The 25,027-nt window shown below is 38.2% G+C and overlaps 1 protein-coding gene across 1 annotated transcript in view; it reads right to left on the bottom strand.

Moving 5' to 3' along the window:
* Copb1 (COPI coat complex subunit beta 1) overlaps positions 1-22,147 on the bottom strand; it is a 42,581-nt gene extending 20,434 nt beyond the window's left edge. Inside the window, exons 1-11 of the mRNA XM_059268519.1 lie at positions 21,655-22,147; positions 13,901-14,130; positions 12,978-13,147; positions 10,165-10,279; positions 9,039-9,131; positions 7,093-7,230; positions 4,420-4,539; positions 3,596-3,703; positions 3,365-3,511; positions 2,724-2,869; positions 885-981 (exon numbers count right to left, since the gene is read on the bottom strand). Coding sequence (XP_059124502.1) covers positions 885-981; positions 2,724-2,869; positions 3,365-3,511; positions 3,596-3,703; positions 4,420-4,539; positions 7,093-7,230; positions 9,039-9,131; positions 10,165-10,279; positions 12,978-13,147; positions 13,901-14,130; positions 21,655-21,745 — 1,455 coding nt within the window. The 5' untranslated portion in view covers positions 21,746-22,147. The remainder of the gene's footprint in view (positions 1-884; positions 982-2,723; positions 2,870-3,364; positions 3,512-3,595; positions 3,704-4,419; positions 4,540-7,092; positions 7,231-9,038; positions 9,132-10,164; positions 10,280-12,977; positions 13,148-13,900; positions 14,131-21,654) is intronic.
* Between the last annotated feature and the right edge of the window lie 2,880 nt (positions 22,148-25,027).

Genomic DNA, 25,027 nt, shown 5'->3' with positions numbered 1-25,027 from the left:
ACATCACCAACCACCTTTTTAGCTGATCAAAGGGCTATAATACAGCTTGCTTTTTTTTTGTTAACATTTTACCTTAAATTTATCATGTATGTAAGAACTCTAAGAATCTTTAATTATAACTTATTTTAGTTTAGAGATGAAAAACAGTCCAGGCAGTTAAGAAACTTAAAATGAAGGTCTCAGAGCTAATTATTAACAGTAATTAAAGAGAACCCAAATCTCTTGACAAAGTAGTCTATTGTTTTTTGTACTCATGAAGTTGTTTTGGTGAAGGAATGTCCCAATACTAGTACACAAACAGTCTAAAGTTAGCCTTGCTCTGAAATATACTTTCCAAACACAGCAGCAACAGCAGAATTTACCAGCTATTACGAGGCACGGTGGTGCACATCTTTAATTCCAACACCCAAGAGGCAGAGGTAGGTAGATCAGTAAACCTTTTGGTTCAAACCCAGCCTACTCTATTTTCAGGCCAGCCAGGGCTACATAGTCAGACTTTGTCTCAAGAAAAAAAGAAGGAAAAAAAAAAAAAAGGAAAAGAATTTTATTAGCTGCACAGAACATTCTGTTCAAACAAAATCTCACCCAAAGGTAAATAAACAATTTGAACAGGTTTTATGTTTATCATGGAGGCTGGGGGCACTATTAGTTTTCCACAGCCCCTGAGGCTTATTTATCTGGATAATTAAAATAAAAATTTCAGTGTTCTTTAGCCCAAACACTACAAAAACATAAAAATAAATGATCACATAAATATCAACTGCTGTTTTTCTTTCTGCTTGTGCTGGGCATTGAACTAGGCATGTACTCGATCACTAAGCTGCTAGCCCAGCAGAGTTTTCTAAAGCACAAACCACCACACAAAGCAGAGTTTAAACACGTACCTCCCCAAGGGACCTGCGGACCTCAGTCATCACACTCTGAATGTCTTCCTTTGTACTACAGTACTCTCCCAGGATCCACAATGCTCCTCGATAAATCCTAGAAGAAGAATATAAGATCTAGGGGCTGGAGAGATGGCTCAACAGTTAAGAGCATTGGCTACTCTTCCAGAGGACCTAGGTTCAATTTCCAGCACCCACATGGCAGCTCACAGCTGTCTGTAACTCCTGTTCCAGGAGATCCAATGCCCTCATACTGACATGCATGCAGGAAAAACACCAATGTACATAAAATAAAAATAAATAATTAAAAAAATATATAAGATCTAAAATAAAGATCTGGGAACAAACCTTGACGCAGAAATGTTTCTCTGTGAATTTAAGCTAATACAAGAAAACAGGACTTTGTATTTTGGAGAAGAGTTTTAGAAAGACTGTAATAAATAGGAAGCTTTGTTTTTCTCCAGAAACCACAGAAAAAATAGCTATTCTCATTCACTGTCATTAGATATATCCTATATTCAGTGAGTCACGCAGTAAAAATTAAATACCAAAATGTTTCCCACAGCATTAATTTAGGGAACAGATAAAATAAACTTGGCTTTAACACTTTCTACTGTAAGAACTATATTATTTGAATACAGTTTTAAATTCATTACACTTTTTATCTGTAGTCACTTCAAGAGACAAAGCGCTGAGCAGAATGATGAGAGGAACTTGATCAAGTTGGGGTGGGGTCAGCTCACTGGCACCATGCTTATCTCAGATGCACAGGGGCTGGATTTGATCCCCAGCATAAAAAAGAAAGCAAGCAATGACAGCCAGTTGTGGTAGGCACTCAGGAGGCTAAGGCAGGAGGCCAGTCTAGGCTACTCAGCAGTGCCCTGTCTCAAGAACAAAACAACTCCCCTATCCCAAAATGTTAACAAAGATAGCAATAATTTTCCATTTTAAAATGTTAAACTGGATAAAAGTTTAGCCGTCCTTTTTTTCTACATTTAAACTGAATTTATTCAGAAAAATAAAATCAATCACGGAAACCAAAACTCCAGAAGATTATAACTATCAAAAGCAAAGCTTTGGTATAATTTTTTTTCTCAAAAACGGGACAAATCTTATTTACTTTCATACATATAAACACACATCATACATAATATGTGTATGATATGTGTGCATATGTATGTATGTCAGTATATATTTCAGTCATTTTCACATTACTGAACCAATCTTGCACTGGTCTCAACCTATCTAAGTAGACATACTATAAATCTCTTGCAGTTTATCCATTTAATGCAGTAAGAAGCAAAATTTGTATTCAACAACCCTTTCTCATTAACAAAGGCTATCTGAATCTAACATACTATCAAGATTCAGGATGTGGTTTCAATCCTTCTTTTCAACAAATGCTACGGGTGACATAAATAATAGTAATCCAAAAAATGATTTTAAGTACACCACTTCAAAAATATGCTTCTTGAAAAAAAAATGCTTCTTGGTCATTCTGGGATTCACAATGTTTTAGATGTAATTAGAATATAGAAGCCTAGCTAAAGTCGAGCAGTGGTGGCACACACCTTTAATCCCAGCACTTGGGAGGCAGAAGCAGGTAATTCTCAGTGAGTTTGAGGACAGCCTGGTCTACAAAGAGTTTCAGGACAGCCAGGACACAGAGAAACGCTGTCTCAAAAAACCAAGAAGAGGAAAAGGAAAAACAGTCGTATACATTTTGAATTGAGAATGATGGTGGAAGATGTTGTACATAATGTGTCTTCTTATCTATTTTATTTTCCACCAACTGACTCCAAATGCTCAACTTTACACGTTAGTGTATTTTAAACTTACTTGACGGACTTAATAGCATGGAAGACTTCAAGCATCTTTTCAACAATCAGCATCCTCAGGTTGTCAAAGCGCTGAATGGCTTCACGAACAAACTCCAAGACATCAGCAGCTGCGGCTTCATTACTGTCACTGAGAAACTCCATTAGCTAACAGAAAAAAGAAATGGGACAAATAGTTACACAGTTCTGAGGAAATTATCTAAAGCCAGAAATAAATTAATAAACAAAGAATAAAAGTCTCAACAGCCCTGTGTGCCGCAAAGTTTTTGATGAAGATTAAGACAAAGAAATCTGAGTTCTTACCCTAGTTAGAGAATACACATAAAAATTTGAAATGTACAGTAAGATTTTTGTTACCTCAGACAGTTGCAATTTCTGGAGATAAGATGTAAAATAACTCAAAAACAAAAATAGAGACAGGAGAGATGGCTCAGTAGTTAAGAGCACTGGCTGCTCTTCCAGAGGTCCTGAGTTCAATTCCCTGCGCCCACATGGTGGCTCACAACCATCTGTAATGAGATCTGGTGCCCTCTTTTGGTCTGCAGGCAGACTGATACAGGCAGAGCACTATATACATAATAAAAAATAAATAAATAAAAACATCTCGAGAATCTTCCAATTAAGATGATAAGCATTACATACCACAGGAATAACATTGGCAGCCATATCTGGAAATCGGACAGAGCAGGAATGCAGGGTTCGCACAAGGAGTTGTCGGTATTTATCAGTGTCTTCATGCTCAGACACATTATTTGTTTTAATTACTTCCTTCTTCAAGACAATAACCAACTATGGGGGGAAAAAAGTAAAACCAAGTGAGAATTGCATATGTTTGGACCACTTATAAATAGTGTCACCAATGTTCTATTTTACCTCTTCAACATTCCTAGAAGAGACAAGATCCAGTGCTAACTGCAGGGTTTTCTTACGTACTTCTAAGTCTGGTGTACTCAGTACTCTTAAGATGTCCATGACCAGATCCTGAAAAAGAACAAAAACTATAGAGTGACACCAGTCTTTTTCTTCAGAAGAACATCCTAAATTCACCAGAGTACTTTTCGCCCCTCATCACCCCACTCCTCTGATTAATAATGAAATTACTAGTGTTGGAAGAAGTAGGTCTTCTGGGTCTCCTAGTGTAATGAGACACGAAGGATAACATCATATATGATGTAGCCAAGCTGACAATGTATACTTTGACTCTATCAAGTTTTAGAACCAACTTGCTTCATGGAAAATATGAAAGTCAGAGGAATAAGTTAAGTGACTTTACAGCAAAATAACCAGCCATATCCCAGAGGAAGAACATTTTACAAGAAAGCTAGTTTAGTTAATATTCAACAAATCAATGTCATGTAAAAATCTAAAAGGAGGGGCTGGAGAGATGGCTCAGTGGTTAAGAGCACTGTATGCTCTTCCAGAGGTCCTGAGTTCAGTTCCCAGCATCCACATGGTGGCTTACAACCATCCATAATTCGATCCGGTGCCCTCTTCTGGCCTGTAAGCCTTCATGTAGACAGAATACTGTATACATAATAAATAAATAAATATTAAAAAAAATCTAAAAGGAGATGGTAATTTAAGAGTTACATCTCAGTTACCCAAAATTTACACTGCCAGGCTTCAAGTTCTAGGTTAGGTTACCTACAGTGGCAAGGCTTGGGGATAATCTAAATATAAAGGATAACAACACTTACCTGGAGGACTCGTTCATGAGCAGGATGCTCTTTTAATTCTACCAATCTGTCCAGAACTATGAGCTTTACATTGTTATCACTCTCCTTAATAATTAAATCAATGTAACACTGAGCAGCAGCCTATAGAAAAAAGAAATTCATTCTGAAAATTCAAACATTATGAAAATAAGAACTGCCCCTCACTGGGCAGTGGTGGCACACACCTTGAATACCAGCACTTGGGAGGCAGAGCCAAGCGAATCTCTGTGAGTTTGAGGCCAGCCTGATCTACACAGAGAGATCCAGAATAGGCACCAAAACTACACAGAGAAACCCTGTCTCGGGGGGGGGGGAAGAACTGCCCCTCCCCACAAGCCACTAAGAAGCTAACACTCAGTAGCCTTTGCACTGGCATTTATGCATTATATTTAGAGGAATGTGCATGTCTGGCCCCTAATTATAACAAGTCTCAGTGTTACTCTAGACTACAAGGCATTGGAAAGATTACAAAGTGAAGGATGGAAAGGAGCGCCACAAGCAGAAATACTTATGGGCTAGAACCAAGGAAACAGTAGAAGAGGATAGCAAGTCTGAGTATTAAATATCTTTCACATCAGGGATAAAATATAATACATCTTTGTATCTTTATTACAGTGATAAAAAGCAAGAATGTAAATAAAACCCAAGTTATGAAATATTTTAGCATATATTTAAAACTATTTAGGAAGTAGTGCTGGTGATTGAACCCAGGTCCTTAAACACCCCAATCAAGAGCTTTAGCAACTGAGCTACATCCCTAGTGCCCTATTATCATTTTTACATAAGACTTTTAAAGGTGCAACGGTTTGTAGAATGAACGAGTCTAAAATCAAAGAAAAAAGTAGCCAATCTAGAAAAGGTCTCAATAGTCAAAGCTAGAACAATTTGGACAAAACAGATAATGATCACAGTGGATTATGATCTATAGAATAAATATTCATACTGATAGAAATGAAAAAGGAAAAGGAAAGTCAGCACTTCCTTACACAGGAATGCCATAGTAACTGTACAATGAGGTACTACAAAATCACCCTTAGAGTATTTAGTAATAAGTATTGCTGAGGAAAATCCATTTATTGGTATAAAATTAGTGGATACAAATCTGAGGGGTGACAGGGGGTCAACAGTCTCAAAGTACCTCGAATATATTTTAACTACAATGAGAAAAATCAGAACAGTGGAGAAGTCAGGGAACCAGCACTTGATCTAACTGATTATGAGTAAGGTATACAGACATCAGTTACTAAGAACATGTTACAATGGAAGATCAGTTCTGTGGTACTCTTCTCCAAATGCCTAATTGCAGTGATTATGAGAAAACAGAAGATAAACTCAAGTTCTGGAACCTCTTGTAAACAAACTGGTATTCTTTATGAAGGCATGAAAAATAAGGAAAGTCGAAGAACCCTTACAGGTTAGAGGAGACTCAGACAGACAACAAAATAAGCTGTGGGATCCTAGAGTGGATCATGAAACAGAAAGGGGCATTAATGGAAAAAAACTAGAGAAATTTGAACAAAATTTACTTTATTTGACAATATTATTTCAATGTTAATTTAGTTTTGATAATTATATGATGATTACATGAACATTCTAGGATGCTAGAACAAGAATGTATGGGAACTCGGTCCTATTTCTGTGACTTCCCTATAAGTTTAAAATGATTTCTAAATAAAAAGTGCTTTAAGTATTAATGGGTCAAACAGCAAATTCAACAATTCAACAGCTGGCTTTCCAGAATAATTATTCTCTGCTCATATTAGGTTTTGACAAAGTCTTGATGGAATAAACAAAAGAAAAGAAATGCAGTATTCTATTACTGAAGATCCCCAATAAAATTGTTTACAAGTCATCATTATAGATCCAGTTTTTAACATAATTATGAAGAGAGCTTTTAAAACATCAGTATAATTCTCTAGAAACTAGATACTGGTTTGTAGTGGTTTCAAAGAAAATGGCCCCCAAAGGAAGTGACACTATTATGAGGTGGTAGCTTTGTTGGAATAGGTGTAGCCTTGTTGGAGGAAGTGTCACTGTGGGGGTGGGCTTTGAGGTCTCATTTACTTAAGCTATGCTCAGTGTGACACTCAGACCACTTCCTGTTGCCTGGGGGTCAAAATGTAGGACTCTCAGCTCCTTCTCCAGCACCGTATCTACCTGCATGCTACCATGTTGCTCCAAGATAATGGACCACACCTCTAAAAATGTAAACCACCCCAATTAAATGTTTTTCCTTTATAAGAGTTGCCATGGTCATGGTGTCTCTTCACAGCAATAGAAATCCTAAGACACTGTTATTCTCCATCTCTCTCTTTTTACATACATGTGTGAAACAGGCTGAATTATTTAAGGAGGCAAATCATCTTACAAAATCTGTAGTCTTCTCTACCACATGTGTCCAGCCTTCGGCCCAATAGCCAAGGGCAGCTGTGAATGTAACCCAGCACAAAACTGTTCTTACTTAAAGGAGTATGTGTGTGTATTGGAGTATTGATTCCCCCCCCCCAAACTCAGTTGTGTGGTTCTCAAGCAGGAACTTTGTAGATGATGTGGTAACGATGTCAAAGGTTGGACATATGGGCACCAGTGTATCAAGCAGTGTCATTAAATCATGAGGGATAAGACAGGATGTCTAGCATCTAATCCCCAAAGTACCTTTATTGCAGTTGGTGCACTTGACAGTGTTACCAATGTCCCAGCAGCTTCATATTTTACAGCAGGACTAGATGACTGCAGTAAGTTATAGATACAGCGTATGAAACGGGCCCTTTCTGATGGATTAGCATGACAGACCTAAGAAAACAAAACATTGAGGCTTCAGCTGTCTTCAAGGACACTATATACATAAAATACAGTATGAAAGCTATGAATAATCTTTTCAAGATACACAAAAATACAAGCCAACACTGGGTGAGATGTAACAAACACACTGATAATTTCAGAAAGAAATGTATTTCAAATAACTATCACAGGAGCTGGCAAGATGGCTCAAAAGGTAAAGAGGTATTTGTGGAACAAGCTGGCAACATAAGTTTGATCCCTGGAACCCAAATAAAAGTAGAGAGAAAGCACCACAAAGTTATCCTCTAACTTCCATAGGTGTGCTATGACATGTGCATGCACACACAAAAAATTAAAAAGTAAATTAAAGCAACTGTCATAGCTACTTGTGCATTTGTTCATTTTATCATAATTTACATTTCACTGCTTCACAAAAGGTCTTCGGTTGACTTATAAGAGATATTTGTATTTTAAACAAGTGAGAGAAAAGTCAAAGTAAGAAAAGCTAGAACACATTCATCACTCTACTGATGTAAATGTCCTGATCGACTATTACATTTTATCTAATCTTTATTCTGGATGGACACCTGTGATCCCAGCACTCAGAAAGCTAAGGAAAGAAGATTGTGACTATGAGGACAACCTGGATGATATTTGCCTTTTATTTTATCAGAACACTATGACAATCAACTCTTTCAAAAGACATTGCAAACTGTAGTGCAGTCAATGCAAGAGGACAGTTGATTCTGGGAGTTCAAGGCTAGGCTGGGTTGCACAGTCAATATTCTGCCCCTCATTCCCCACAAAACCTCAACAACAAAAATGCTGCCAATAAAGTGCTGACCCTCCCCCCAGTTTTAACAGTACTAAGAGCAAATCCAGGGTCTGTGTGGGCCAAGCAGTATTCTACAAGTACTTTGGCTCACAACTCAGGGCTTGATAGTCCTACAGTGTCCTCTGAGAACTACCTCAGGGTTTCATGAGAACCACTTTTATCTTTTTTTTTTTTTTAAGTTATTTATTATGTATAAAGTGTTCTACCCACATGTATGCCTGCACACCAGAAGAGGGCACCAAATCTCATTATAGATAGTTCTGAGTCACCAGGTGGTTGCTGGGAACTGAACTCAAGACCTATGGAAGAGTGGCCAGTGCTCTTAACCTCTGGGCCATCTCTCTAGCCCCCCACTTTTATCTTTTAAGGGTAGTGGCCTTCAATAACTTCCTACTAAGCTTGACCTCTTATATTCCAACACTTCTATATTAACACACAGTGAGATTCAAGACTTTTTTGGGGACACACTCAAACAATATCTAAACCACAACACCACGTTTAATTATTTCTAGTATTTGATTCATATTGAGAGGTATGTCTCTTTTTTTTCCACTTAACCCAGAAGCCACCTTGGGGTTATTAGCTGGTAAATATTGTAAAATATTGACAATATTATTGGAAAAATACTACTGAGAGATTTGCTCACCCCAGGATTGCCACAAACCTTAAGACTGCAACACTCACAAATGTTTCTGAAGCATGCATGATAAGGAGGTATTTTCAGTTTCAGTGAGATGGCTATGTGGGTTAAGACACTTGCCATGAAGCCTGATAATCTGAGTTCTATCCTTGGGACCCACACAGTGGAAGGAGAGAACTGACTCTCAAAAGTTATCCCCTGAGGTATGCCACCAGCTCACAAGAAATAAATGTATATCAAATATAAAATTATCATAGTAATTGAGGAATATTCTAGAATAAGACTATTTACTTTTGTCTTAAATTGTTGAATTTAATTACATATCATATAAATTATCATTCTTACCTTATATATTAGTTCAACAATAACCAACTGTAGAATGTCTCCAAATGTCTGTACTTGATCAATACATGTGCTTAAATAATCCAAAGCTCGATCCTAAAAAATAAAAATACATTTATCATACTCTTCATTTAGTGCAATGAATTAATACAACTTTAGAAATATTACCCCCAAATATAAAATTAAAGAAACTGGGGCAAAAAGGAATTAATCGGGGGTGAGGTGGGGGATGGGGGGAAGAAATGGGACAGTAAAAGAAACTAAGAAAAAAAGCTAACACAAAATGGACTACAGTTACAGGCAGTTGTGAGTAGCCGTGTGGGTGCTGGGAATTGAACCCAGGACCTCTGGGCTAGCAGTCAGTTGCTCTTAACCACTGACCATCTCTCCAGCCCCTGTATTGTCTGAATTTTTTAAATAGGTAAACCAGGGGGAAAGTACTAAGTCCTACATGATTCAGGATATTCATATAACTGAAATAAACCAGGCATTTAAACGTGTAACTTATTCCTAAATCAGGTGTGGTGACACATGCCTGTAATCCCAGCAACTTCTGCACAGGCAGAAGGATCCCTGCAAATTTGAGGCCAGCCTGATCTACATAGCAAGTTCCAGGACAGCAGGGCTACATAGGGAAATTCTGTCACAAAAATCCCAAAATGAAAGGAGTATAGCTATATTCCTATTACTGAAACCTGAAAGAAAAATCTTCCAAGCAGCCCCATGATCAGATAATGAATACACAGAACTATGACCTTAACATCTTCGTAAAACCATTAATACTTTTTTTTTTTTTTTTTTAAGAGAGAGGGTTTCTCTGTGTAACCCTGGCTAACCTGGAACTTGCTCTGTAGACCTCAAACCATAGTACTCCAAACTAATCCACTAATTAAAAACATGCTACATGCTGAGGCTAGGCATAGTGGCAGATGCCTTTTATCCTAGCACTTGGAAGGCAGAAGCAGGTGGATTTCTGTGAGTTCAAGGCCAGCCTGGTTCTAGGGCAGCAGAGCTACATAGTAAGACCCTGCCTTAAAAAACCCAATAAAGAAAAGAAACATGCTGAGGACCTTGTAGTATTTTTAATTTTAATTTAACTATAGAAAGAAAGTATTCTTCAGCACTTTACCTGATCTGCATGAATCAGCATCATAAATGCATTTCTTTTGCAGCTTGCATCCTTCTCATTTACCAGAAAATCATGTATCAGCTCAGGAGCATCAGGTATAAGATGTTCAAAATTTCTTTAAATAAAACAGGTAACATCCATATTAAATAAAAACCCACTTTCCTATTTTAGTTAACTTTCCAGACATTAGCAACATTAAAACTTAAACTCTGTAACACAACTCTTTTGTTTTTAGAACTGTACATCAATTAGAAGTGGGAGAAGAAATCATAGGTTATAACTTCATCTATTAAATTAACAAATTATTTTCTAGTTTAATCAGATAAAAATCTGATTTATTTAACACATTTTATTAACTAATGTCAAATGACTGTCTTTAGGACTATAGTATCAATCTTCACAGTATTACAACCTTTCTTAAGAATTATATAGAGAATAAAACAGTCTGTTTTCATTATTTGTGTAATGTATTTACTAACAACACTACTTTAGAAATTTAAAAGCATTTGTAGTACACAGAATGATAAATATTAGCATAAAAGAATAATACAAAGGAGCAGGAGAGACAAGTCAGTGGTTAGGAACACTGGCTGCTCTTCCAGAGAACACAGTCTATTCCCAGCAGCCACACAGTGGCTCACAATTGTCTATAACTCCATTTCCAAAGTATTTGAAGCATTCTTCTGGCCTTCTTGGGTACTATTACGTAAGTGATGCACATACATACATACAGGCAAAACACCTACATACATAAAACAAAACAGTAATATGTAGTGGGTAGCCATTCCAGCTTTGATCTGGAAGTTCCAACCCCCATTGAGACTTCGGCAACTGTCACGCCTACAAGGGGGGGCGAAGGGAGGCGCCTGGAGACCCCAGATCTGGATCGGCCAGCGCTCTCTCTGGTCCGGGACCCTGGACGGTGGAGGTGGGCCAAGCAGAGCTCCAGAGAACACCGCTGGACTGTGATACACCTTCCCCAGACCCCACAACCTCCCTATCCCTTAATTTGTAAGTTATACCATTAAATAAATCTCCTTTTAACTACGTGGAATGGCCTTAATAATTTCACCAATAGTAATAATTTAAAAAAGGAACATTTAATAAAGTATATATCATAACAGAATCTGTTATCATAGTTCTAAAAATTTCTAATTGCATCACACAGCCAGATCACTGATCAAATTTTCAATTGTCTTCTAACTATCCTCATGCTTATGTGTCCTTTAAGTTTCTAAAATATATATAGTGCCTCTAGTAACATTTAAGAATTCAATTACATTATCAACAAAATATCACTTCTGTCAACAGACAGCATAACATAAAGATAAATGCAATTGTGTTTCAATTAAGTAACATATTAAAGTACAAAGAGGCTTATAAAAATATTCCAGAGGTTGAAGAGATAGCTTAGCTGGTAAAGTACTTATAGACCTAAGTTCCATCCCCAGAACCTATGTTTAAAAAACAAACAAACAAAAAACACCAAGCTGGGCATGATGGTATATGCCTTTAATCCCAGCACTCTGGGAGGCAAAGGAAGACAGATCTCTGTGAGTTTGAGGCCACCCAAGTCTACAAAAGGAGTTTCAGGATTGCCAAGGCTGTTACACAGAGAAACCTTGTCTCAAAAAGGCAAAGAGGAGGGGTTGGGGTTGGGGGACAGGGACAAAGCCAGGCTTGATGCTGTGTACTTGGAATCCCAGTGCTGAGAAGGTGACTGACAAGAAGGTACCTGGGCCTCTCTGGTCAGCCAGCCTAGACTATTTGGTGAGTAACTGGCCAATGAGAGACCTCATGTCAAAGTTAAAGGTTGATGGTGCCTGAGGAATAATACCTAATGTGATTCTCTAGCCTGAGCATTCATATACATTTATACAAACATGCATATACACTATACACACACACACACACACACACACACACACACACACACACACACACACACATATATATTTTTCTGTATTAAACTAGCAGTGCTAGGAATCCAACCCAGGACCACCCTCACACACTCTAGGTGAGGACTGCTTCTGAGCCCTACCCCCACCCCTATAATCTACTTCTAAATAGACTGATGGCCATGACTATAACAATTTAGCACTCTAGCCTCCTCTGAACCTTACAATTGTTTTAAATTTCAAAATCTTCAGCTTTATTATTTTACTCTAATGATTATTCCAAGGTCTTGTTCCTGCTAAATAAATACTCACCCACTGAAGCATGTCCCCAACCTTTTTCTATTTTGAGAGACTCATTAAGTTGCCCAGACTGTCCTCAAACCTGTCATCCTCCTGACTCAGCCCCCTAAAAGCTAAACTTCCAAGAGGATGCACCACTTGTCCAGGCTAAATTTTCAGCCTTATAGTAACAAAAATTAGTTAAGGATTGCAGCCTTTTTCACTAAAAGAGTTCCTTCCTCAAAGCCTCTAATGTAAGACCCAGACTGTTCAAAATGAGAATTTTAAAACAAGGTAAAAAATGCAATGCCTTTAGCAAGTAAATAAATGAACTAAGTGAACCGCAACAATACAACTAGGAATGATGGTTATAGTCTTAAACTAGAAAGTGTACAATCATGTTAAATGGCACTGTGCCATTCAATTCGGCTGACTGTTGTCATACAGAAACTAGGGTCCACTATTGCCTACCTTTTTGACTTCTCCATGTTAACAATTTAATGATAGTAAGGGAAAAAAATACTGTGTTGATTAGCAAAACATATTTACAAGTACATACATTCTGCAACCAACCACACTGGAACCTCTAGTCTAAAGCATTTAAAATAGAAATAAAGCAAAGGTATCATTCCTTACCTGTAGATGGTATAGATGGCCAAAACAGCATTTCTCCTAACATAGCTGTGACGATGTTCCAAACAAGCCCGGATAGCGGGCATTAAAGGTTCTAGCAATTCTGCTTCCTTCAGTTTGCAAAGGAAACGAAGAGTGGATCCACGAATAAACTCATTAGGATGCTGAAGATCCTGATATAAAAATTTCAGTAGGAAACACTGAGTTTCAGGTTAAAAAAAAAAAACCAAACCAGTGTATTTAATTACTTATTTGCGTGTGTGTGTGCGTGCGTGTGCGTGTGTGTGCTGCTGAGCCTAAGTTTCAGCCTTTTATAAAAATCAAGTTTTAAATGTAAAAACCTTCTAATTTGAAAAGAATTAAAGTTAGTTTTAGGAAAAAGATCTAGATTATTGATTTCCTTCTGATTCCTCTAGAGTAAAGCAATTTTTATGCATTTCACATTTTTTAATAACACACAAAACACATAGGGAATGTAAGAAAAGGCAACAATACAAATTTTTTACAGTAAATCTTACAGATGCATCCAATCTTTTAACATTACAATAAGACACTGTCATCTACAAAGTTCATGCTGAGAGTCATGTAATAGTTAACAAAAACAAACAAACAAACAAACAAAAAAACCCACCAAATAAAATCCCCCAGCCTCAAATCCACCAAAAAGTATCAGATAATATGTTAGGTTTTTATGTTGGGCAGCACTCACAGCTATCCCCAGCCTCAAGGAGCCTAAGCCTATAGCTACAGGTTGAACACATTTTTTGAGCTTACAACTTCAATAATAAATATTTATAATTTTTCATCTCATCAAAGATTTAATTTTGAAAACTAAAGGAATATCTATTAGCGCAATTTTATAATTACAAAAAACAAAACAGAACAAAACAAAACACCCCAAAGCAAACAGTTATGGTTTGGCTTACCTTTCTATATGCATCACATACAAGAATCATTTCATGTAAAAGTCTCCCATCTGGAGTTGTTTTAGGAACAATCTCCCAGAACACAAGAAGCAACTTTTTGATGGTGTGATCCTGAAGAGGCAGCACAAAACGGATGATAGTCATCAGGAGTCCAGGAAGCTTTTCACCATTCAGAATCATAATGATTACTTTCTTCAAAGCTTCAGTCTTGGACTTCACATCACCTTTCTCTGATTCAATAATTAAAAAAAAGAAAAAAGCAATTATTTCAAAACAAAGTTGCTCAGAAAGTTTAAAAAGCTATGAACAAAACAAACTAAATTTACTACCAGTGTTAGTAAGGTTACAAATCCAAATGACATGTTTTTGATTTTCTTTTGCCTCTGAATCTCAGATGCCTTACACACGATCTGAAGGTACTGGATTAGATTCCTGGTCCCTAAACAACTTAGTTAATATAGTTCCTGAACCTGTAACTACACCACATGACTTTGGTTTTCAAACAGCTCTGGCAACCTGCCCTCCCTAACCCCCAATACCAAAAACAAAAAACGTAAGCATATCCTGTTAAGTACTTCTAAACTCAAAATAACTCAGTTTGTGTGCATTTTCTCAGTTATAGCCATTTTTTAAAAAAGGTGACATGAACAGATTGACCTTTATTAAACATTTAAAAAAGGGTCTTCAATACTCATATAACTTTAGAGATTTTCTTTTCTTGTCCATCTGAACTGGAAAAAAAATAAAATATTGAATCAGTAGCTACTGACTAGAATTAAGGATATATTATTTATAATAAAATTTAAGTTTAATGTTACCAAGGCTAAAAACTATTCAATGTAAAATATTTTATGGAGCTGGGTGGTGGTGGCACACACCTTTAATCTCAGTATTTGACAGGTAGAGGCAATCAGATCTCTGAGTTTGGGGCCAGCCTGGTCTACAGAGAAAGTTCCAAGACAGTCAGGACTACACAGAGAAACCCTGTCTCAAGGAAATAAATAAAACAATTTTTTTAAATATTTCATGAAAAAATCATCTATAATTTTAATTACTATGAATACTGAAAAATTTATAGTATTAAAAAAATCTCCTGGATCCAAAATTCAAGGGCAGACAGAAGTACAGAATAAGTAAATTGCTACGTTTCAATCATAAAATTAGAGCTGGAGAGATGGCTTAGCAGTTAGGGGCACTGGCTGCTCTTCCAGAGGAACTAGGTTTGAGTCTGATACCCTCTTCTGATCTCTGAAGACAAAACACTAATATACATAAAATAAAATTAATGAATCAAATATTTGAAAGAAGAGGGGACAAAGAGAGAAGGCTTACTCCTATGGCTAGCATAAGGAAAATATTGACTATTGGGTCTAATTATGAGAATGGCTATCAAAAGAGTTCTTGGGACTGGAGAGATAGCTCCATGGTTTAGAGCCCTTGTTGCTCTTGTAGAGAGGACCTGTGCTTGAGAATTCCTAGCACCCTCATCATGGCTCACAACTATCTCTAACTCTAGTTTAGAGGATCTACACCTTTTTCTGAACTCTCTAGGCACCAGGCATACATGTGGTGCATATACATACATGCTGGCAAAGGACAATCAGACTGCAACCCACAGATCCAGGGAGCCTACCTAGCAGGAAGGACCCTAGGATGACTCTGACTTATAATAAGTTTTGGTTTTACCCAATCACTGGGCAAGCTTTAATGAAACATCTCACTATTAGGATAAGAATTTGTACCGTATCATGCTGATGAAAGAATATGCTGGCTATACTTTCAGAAGGGGAGGCTAAAATCTTTTTAGATTATGGATTAGCCTATAGAAAAATGTCTGCCGTAAAACAAACAGTGAAGGGGAAGATGAATAGGAATCTCACTTACATAACTTAAGTAAAACATAGCTCTCTAAACAGATGAAGATAGACTTCTGTATTCCAAAATCTAATCAATATTTATATGTATAATTCAGCTATTATTTGGCTTAAAAGGGCTTGAGAAATGTTATCATTTTTACTATTTTCTAGAGAAAATATATTCCAGTTTCAAATAACCCTGGACTTTTGAATTATAACCTGTTTTTATGTTCAAGCTATCTATGTATTATTTCTCCTGCAATTGTACATATAATGTTTTTACATTCAAAAAAAGGGACAAATACTATAGAACTGTATTACATGAAATATATAGAATATACATATTCATAGAGACAGAAAGATTAGACGTTATCTCAAGATGGAGAAGAAAGGAATATAAAGCAATGATTTCCTAAGTACAGAGTTTCTGTTTTGTGTGATGGAAAAGCCCCACAAACGGACAGTAGTATCAGGACATAATATCATGAATGTAATAAATCAATACAATTAATGTAATTAATGAATATCATAAATATAGTTATTGAATACTGCTAATGTAATCAATGAATACCACAAATGTAATTAATGTCATGAGTATAATTAATGAATATCATGAGTGTAATTAATGTCTTGAATGTAATTCATGACACTGAATTGTGAACTTAGAAATGGTTACAATTGCAAATATTATGTTCATTTAAAAAAATAAGGTGGATTATAATCACCATACATTATATGTGTGTATGAAATTGAAGACAGCGATGTTCTAAAATAGAAAGTGGTGATGGTGTCATGGGCCTATGAGGATGCTGGACTAAAGTCTATCAAATTGTGCAAATAGGCAAACTGTATACTATGTGAATTATTTGTCAATAAAGATTTTATAAAACGTTAAAAAATGCATACATGTATATAAATTAATCTTTACAACCATTTTAAAAGATAGTTCTTTTTGTCAAAGAGACAGACTGTACATGACCACTCATTAGGGTTACAAGCAGAGCTCCAGGTTCAGAGGAATCATACTAAGTCAGTCAGTTGCTTGTCACTGATCCTGATGCCACATTTCTGTAATCTCAGCAATCTAGCAGTGAGGCAGGATGATCAAGAGTCCAAAGTCAACCTCAGCTACATATTGCACTGAAGGCCAGTCTGGGCTATATGAACCCTTATCTCAAAACAAACAACCTCCCCCAAATGTCCTTCATCACTCTAAAGGCTATACATTATTACCCATAGTTGTATCTTCCTATGCTGCAGAATAGAGAAAATCTTCACGTTTGGTTAATTAAAGCAATGTTTTAATTGGTCAAAGTGGTACTCAGAGCCTAAAAGATCTTTTGTTTCTTTATTCTAAGCTCCCTCCCTCTTTAGGTTTTGTTTTGGTCCCAAGATCGAATCCAGAACCTTGTTCACGAGTGCTCGACCACTGGGCTATATTCCTCAGCTCCCTTTAGGATGTTTCAGGTGTTTGGTTCCCTATTCTGTTTGATAATCTAAAAGACACAAAGTCTAAAAGTCATAAAATTAGGCCATTATAACCTTGATGGCTTCTGTTTATAAATTAATAAGTTTCCAAAAGTTCAGCAGACTAGATCTCAATTTATAACTACAGTTTCAAAAGCAAGTTTTACACCAAACAAACAAAAACCTTATGCCATCTGTACTTTAAGTGCCCCGACTTCAATTTCCCTTTTTTTAACAACTTAAACTGAGAAAGATATAATGTTCCCTTTTCTCCTACCTCTGCCTCCTTAGTGCTGGAATTACAGGTTTGTGCCAACATTGGCAAATAAAATATTAAGTCTCTATAAACTTTAAAGTACTTCCTAAAGGATAACTTCCAATATCTGAAATACAATTATCACTGTATTTAAAACAATGTTGGGCCAGGTGTGGTGGCTTACATCTTTAATCCCAGCACTTGAGAGGCAGAGGCAGGTAGATCTCAGTGAGTTCCAGGGCAGCCAGAGCAAATAGTGAGACCTTGTCTCAAAACAAAACAAAAAAACAAACAAACAAAACAAAACAGTGTTATCAGTTTGATCTGTACTTGCTAGTAATCCAATTAAATAAGAATCAAAGTGACAGACTCACTTTGCACACCAGGCATGGTGGCACACACCTCTTATCTTAGTACATGAAAACTGGAACAGGAGGATCATGAGTTCATGGCCAGCTCTAGGCCAGGTTATAGAGTAGGACCCTGTTCTCAAGTCCATACTCTAAAATTATACAGCACATTCATTGTCCCCTTCCGAATACTAGGTACTGAATTCAAGGCCTCCCGAATGCTTGGGAAGTGCTATACTTAGCACCATCCACAGCCCCTGTCACTTCACCGGGACAGGGACCTAAGTTATCCAGACCAGTTTTGAAATGTGACCTTCTGTTTCAGTCTTTTGAGCAGTTGGGACTACAAGTATGTATCACTGGGAGTAGCCAGTATATATACTTTAAAAGGAGCAGAGCATAGGCTTTCAAAATTCAAAACATATGTCTGTTTCTTTTGCAAAAAATGTTTCCAGAATGAAAATATAAAGTTGTAGGGAATATTCACGTTTGGTTCAGTATTGACTTCATTTATTTGTTTATACCAACCTATTACCTACAGAAAATTGTCACTTACATTTAAGTGTCATACATTAAACATGTAAGAAATTTTTTTTTTTTTTTTTTTTTTTGGTTTTTCGAGACAAGGTTTCTCTGTGTAGCTTTGTGCCTTTCCTGGAACTCACTTGGTAGCCCAGGCTGGCCTCGAACTCACAGAGATCCGCCTGCCTCTGCCTCCCGAGTGCTGGGATTAAAGGCGTGCGCCACCACTACCGGGCAAGAAATTATAATATTTTTTAAGGGACAAGTAATTAAATTTTTTTTAGCTTTATTAAATTAGACTGGGATATTATTCTATTTCACTATACCAATACTGCAAGTCTAAGGGTAAAAAATTTTCCTTTTTCCTAAGACAAAAGATCTATTGAAGACATTCTCAAAAATTCTAGATGGGAGGCTGGAGAGACGGCTTAGTGGTTTAGGGCAGTACGTGCAATTAAAAAAGTCCTGGGTTCAGTTCCTAACACCCACATTGGGCAGCTTACAACCACCTATAATTCTGGTTCCAGGGAATTAGATACACCCTCTTCTTACTTGAGGGGACCTGCATTAATGTGCACATATCCATGTACAAGTACACATAACTTACCAAAAAAAATCTTTATCAAAACTCTAGAAAAATTAAGCACTTCTAACTATAAGGGAATGTGAAATATTAAAGAGTCTCTTGAGTTTAAAATTTTCACTACAAAATATCAATGTTTACCTGGATTCTAGCTGTTGTTTTACAAATTAACTATTGTTGTTGTAGTATGTGAGCATGGGCACACATGCCAAAGCATGTACATGGATGTCAGCTTTCAGGGGTTAAGTTTTCCCTTCTATTATATGTTCCAGAGATCAAACTCAGGTTGTCAGGCTTGGGTAGCAAGAGTTTTACTTTCTGAGTCATCTTGCTGACCTAAACCTAGCCTTTTTCTTTCCTTTTTAAAAAAATTATTTTATTATTTTGTACATATTGGTGTTTCTGTCAGAATGTATGTCTGTGTACCATATGCATGCAGTGCTCTTGGAGACCAGAAGTGGGCATCATATTCACTGGAAGCAGAATTACAGTTTATGAGCAGCCACGTGGGTGCTCAGGATTGAACTCTGGTCCTCTGGAAGAATAGCCTGTGCTCTTAACTGCTGAGCATCTCTCCAACCCCTAATCCTAGCTTCTTAAACTGTGAGTCACAAGCGGATCTTGGGTAGCACAACTGAATGTGGAATTTGGCAACAGTGAAAGGTTTCTAAACACAAAATGAAAAAAAAAAAAAATTCAAAATCACTTAATGAATCCAGTATTTCTAATAGCACTAGACTGTGTTATACTGTATGACTTCATTGTAGCCTTAACTTTGAACACACAACATCTTCACATTACACTGGACATGTAATACAAGACATAACACAAAATAATGTTGTTTGAAGCACCTCAGCTCAGATTCCAGACAATTGTGCGTTATGAGCTGCAATGCTTTTACTATACTTATAAATATTTTTTTTCTCTTAAAGAAACAATGGTTTAATTATGGAAAATAGAGTTTTAATGTTTTCCTATGGTCATTCCTTAAGTGTAAGCATCAAATTAGTATATAATTGAATTGTATTATGCTATAATGTATAATTTTTTAAAAAAGGCATAGTGGCACACACTTTTTTTTTTTTTTTTTTTTTTTTTTCCGAGACAGGGTTTCTCTATGTAGCTTTTGCACCTTTCCTGGATCTCACTCTGTAGACCAGGCTGGCCTCGAACTCACAAAGATCCGCCTGGCTCTGCCTCCCGAGTGCTGGGATTAAAGGAGTGCACCACCACCGCCCGGTAGCATACACTTTTAATCCCAGCACTTGGGAGGCAGAGGCAGGCCGGTTTCTATGAATTCAAGGCCAGTCTGATCTACAAAGAGAGTTCCAGGACAGCCGGGGCTGTTACAAAGAGAAACCATGTCTTAAAAAAACAAAACAAAACATTGTTGTTTGAAGAGGCTAGAGAGATGGCTTAGTCAGTAGAGTGCTGGCCACATAAACAATGAGGACCGAGTTCAATCTCTAGCACCCAGGTAAGTCAGGCACAGCATATGCCTGTACCCTTAGCACTGGGGAGGAGGATCCCTGGGATCAGCAAGCTTCAAGTCCAGTGAGAGATCCTGTCTCTCCAGAGTGAAGAAAAGCACTGGGAAGGCTCAGCAGGTAAAAGGCACTTGCTGCCAGGCCCAACAACCTGAGTTCAACGCCTAAAACCCACACGGTAGGAGAGAGCTGACACCTAAGAGTTATCTCATCACCACACTAGTACTATGCACATTTGTCTCTGCACTTCCCACTAAAGAAATCAATATTAAAAAAAAAAAAAAAAGTCTGGGAACTGGAAACAGCTCAGTGGTTAAGTGCACATTAACACTCTTGGCAGGGAACTCAAGTTCCATTCCCAGCATTCACATTGGGCAGCTCACAACTGCCTGTTCCAGGAGGATCCAACACCTCTGGTCTCCATGGGCATTTGCACACACATGTGCACCCCCCCATAGACATAATTAAAAATAAAATCTTAAAAAAAATTGAAAATCTAAAAAACAAATAAGGTGCAATGTGACTGAGAAAGGGACCTAAGGTTTACCTCTGGACTGCACATATAATTACACACAATATGTACATACACCAGCACACATTTGTGCACATACACACATAATATATAAAATACTTCCTCAAGTGAAAGAGGAGTCGAGAGTAGAAAATTTTAAGATGTACCAATATACATCATCATAGAAGCTGAAAGTAAAAGCTGATTAATGACCCACCAGTGTCTGAAATCTCAGCACTTCTGAGGTAAGAGAACTGATACAAGCTTGAGGCCACCCTGGCCTATTAGTGAGTTCCAGGCCAGCATGGGGAAAGAGTATGGATGGCCTTAATTTAAGAAAGAAAAAGGAAAAAAAAAAAGGAGTGGGCAGGGGTAAAGGGAGAGAACGGTGGTTAACCAAGGGTGGGGAGAGTAAGAAAGAAGGAAGGATGGGAAAGGCTGATCAATGGATACTGAGTAACAAATAAGTTCTGGTATGATAATGTATACCAGGGAGACTGGTGTACATAGTTAATAACTACGTACTATATATTTTTGAAAATCTCAATGAAAGGATTCGAAATGTTTTCACCATAAAGAAATGATGAATGTTGAGACAATTATATTTGACAAGATTTAAATATTATACAATATACATGTGTATAAAAACACTAATTTGTCCACTTTTTAATGTTTTTAATATATCAATTAAAATAATTTATTTGAATTAAGAAACTATTTACCCAGATCGTTTTTTAAGCTGATTTCAGAAGGGGGTTCTGAATCCATTGGCACGTTAATTAACGTATAGCACACGTTCTCAGCTGCTGTCATGGTTTCTGTTTATAATCAACACAATACAAGATGAAAATGACGAAAGGAGCCAGGAAAATCTACAAAAAATGAATACAGGTATCAATTAGAGAAAAAAAAAAAAAAAAGGTAAATTTCGCAAATCACTCCTGATCTTTATACTGCCTTCAGTTCTTCCCGTGTCGCTTCTGAGGATGTCGATCTCGAGTGCTTCCCCACTTCCATGAACTCTAGGGACAACCACACCGTGCTGGTCCGCTCCCCGGCCCAGGGTGTGGAAAGCTGTGGAGTCGAGGTCCACACAACAGTGACAACCTTGAGCACCACGTCACCGGGCAGTGATTTCCAACACAACACAGCCGGATCTGCTCCAGGAGGGCAGCCCGCGAGCGAAGACGCTGCAGAACCTTGGACTCCTCCGCCGTGGCGGGTCCCCCGTGGGTGCGCCCCAGCCGCCCCTTTCCGGCCTCCGTCCACGCACGGCCAGGCCTCAGGCTGCGCAGACCCCGGTTCCACAGCCCCGGGGCCGCGGCCCAGCTCCCCGCCCCCACCGCCTGGCGCCGCGGCCTAGTCAAGCGCCCGGCGTCTCCTCGTCCCCCGTCCGGTGGTTCGCCGACCCCGCGCGACCGGCGCAAACCCGTGGCTCGGGGCGCAGGCCGCTACCTGGCTCCAGGGGCGACGACCGGGAAGGAACCGCGGAACCGTGGACTACAGCTCCAGCCAGCGGCTGCCTAGACCGATCCACCTAGCCCTTGGCTGACGTGGAAGGGGGCGGGGAGTCGAGCCAGGATGCAGCCGCAGATCCTGTACGGCGGCCCAGACAGGACAAGCTTTCTTCGTCCTGCGGCTGCGCGCTGGAAGTGCATACTATCCATACTATACTCTTCCTTTCTCAGGTTTGGTTTCTGCAACACAGTGAGCAAGTATTTAAGTTTTCCCCGTGAGTAGGCCCTGACTTAAGCGCTGTGGTCACTGAACAGTTCCCAGGAACTAAAACTTGTACAAAAGATCAACAGAAAAGTCCAGCAGACTCTCTTATTACTCTCATTTATAATAAGTTGGGAAATTAACTGATTATTAAGCCGATGATTTTAGATATTTTAATAAGGCAACTTGGTTATATGAAGATACACTTGAGGGCTTAATACCTCTGGTGATCTGAATCTGGCTTTATTCAGTTGACCTGGAGTTACGTGAATATCAGAAGTTGTCTAGCAACTATTATTTCTACTCTTTATTCAAGAACGGCCTTTCACGATCCTTTCAGAGCACCCAATAGTTTAAAAGTTTGTATGCATAAAGGAGATAGTCAGTCTCAAAAGATTTTACTTTGTCTCCAAAGACCGAATTGTTACAACTACGATTAGATGTATAGTTCTTGTTCATTTGTGGTTCCATATCCCATGCCAATGTCCTAGTCAATTAATAATAACAAAATATTTGAAAACCTCAGCACGGTCTTCCAAAATTGCCAGACTGGTCTTGAAAAGGTGGTTTTTTGTTTCTGAGCAGTTGTAATTACAGGTGTGTACCACATGGATGCATACTGTGTATACAAGGTCTGATAGGTCCTGTTTTGTTGACCTGTTCACCTCACTTGGGAACACAGAATACAAATAGTAAGTATCTCATCACCTGGAATGCAGCTATTCTGACATTGCTCTTTTCTGGAACCATTAAGTTAAAAAAAATTCCCCCAGGACTCAAAATATACCAGAGAGACTGTATGTTTCCAACACTTTAAGGGTGACCTCTCTGATGGCATTTTTTTTAAAAGATGGTTTTACTATATAAGCCCAGCCTGACCTTCAACTCTCCATCTACTGCTCTCTTGCCTCAGCCTCCCAAGTGCTAGGATTACAGGCACATGGCATCACACCTGGCCTGTGTGTTTTTTTAAAAAAAATGTTTTAAATCGGGGCTGGAGAGATTGTTCAGCGGTTAAGAGCACTAACTGTTCTTCCAGAGGTCCAGAGATCAATTCCCAGCAACCGCATGGTGGCTCACAACATACATACAGACAAAGGGCACAATACAGACAAAGCACTTGTAAATAAATAATTAAATGCTTTTAATCTAGGTAATTGTAGGATAAAATTATTCTGGCAAGCCCTATAGTTCCTTGCCCTAGTTCCTCTGAATAGTGAAGTCTTGGAGGAAACTGACCTGTCTCCTTGTTGAGATTTGACCAGTTTAGATACTCTCATTTATGTACTTGCTTCTAGACAGTCAAGACAGAGAACAGTCCTCCCAGAGACCCTCCTGCTGTCCATCCACTGTCACAGCCATATGCCCACCTTAACCCTGGCAACTATCTATCCATTCCAGTCTATAAATAGAATCACACAATGGAAGCTTGAAGATTAGCTTTCTTCTACTCAGCATAATTCTCTAGAATGAGATGCATTCAAGAACGTTCCTTTTGAGTACTCCTTTTTTCGCATGGAATGCAGTTATTAGTTTTCCAAATTCACTTGAAATTACACCAAACAAGGTATAGAGATTAGGTTTAGCAATGAGAGGCTCAGCAGTTTAGGACTATCTTGGTGTAGTCTAACCATGTCCATGCATCATGTTAAACTTTAGGGTTCTTTATGACTGATTTCACTAAGGAAACTTAAAGTATGACAAGATAGCATTTTAGGTCTGCACCTGAACTTGCCACTGGTAATGTGCATGATTTTGCTTTTTAAAACTTGGAGCTTCTTGAGCAGATATCAAGACCTTATATAGCTTCACTAATTTTTTTTTTTTCCTTTGGTTTTCTGAGACAGGGTTTCTCTGTGAAACAGTCCTGGCTGTCCTGGAACTCACTCTGTAGCCCAGGCTGGCCTCAAACTCAGAGATCCGCCTGGCTCTGCCTCCTGAGTGCTGGGATTAAAGGTGTGCACCACCACCACCTGGCACTAATTCTTATATATTTTCGAGACTTTTAACCCTAGAATGTCATCATATCATTTTGAATGTCCTCCAAATCGCAAATTATTTCAATGTAAAAATTTGGGTATCAGAATTATAAAAGTACACAATTGAGCACACTAAGGACTAGAGACTTGCTCTAAACTGCTTAATGGTCAACACTAAGAGTTTAGAACATGAGTTTGTTTGTTTGTTTTGGAGACAGGGTTTCTCTGTGTAGTTTTGGTGCCTGTCCTGGATCTCGCTCTGTAGACCAGGCTGGCCTCGAACTCACAGAGATCCAACTGGGTCTGCCTCCCGAGTGCTGGGATTAAAGGCGTGCGCCACCACTGCCTGGCAGAACACGAGTTTTGACATCTATTTTTGGCTTTTTATTTTTGACAG

Source organism: Peromyscus eremicus, chromosome 1, assembly GCF_949786415.1.
Source record: "Peromyscus eremicus chromosome 1, PerEre_H2_v1, whole genome shotgun sequence".
NCBI classification, from domain to species: domain Eukaryota; kingdom Metazoa; phylum Chordata; class Mammalia; order Rodentia; family Cricetidae; genus Peromyscus; species Peromyscus eremicus.
This window is presented reverse-complemented; position numbering and strand designations above follow the sequence as displayed.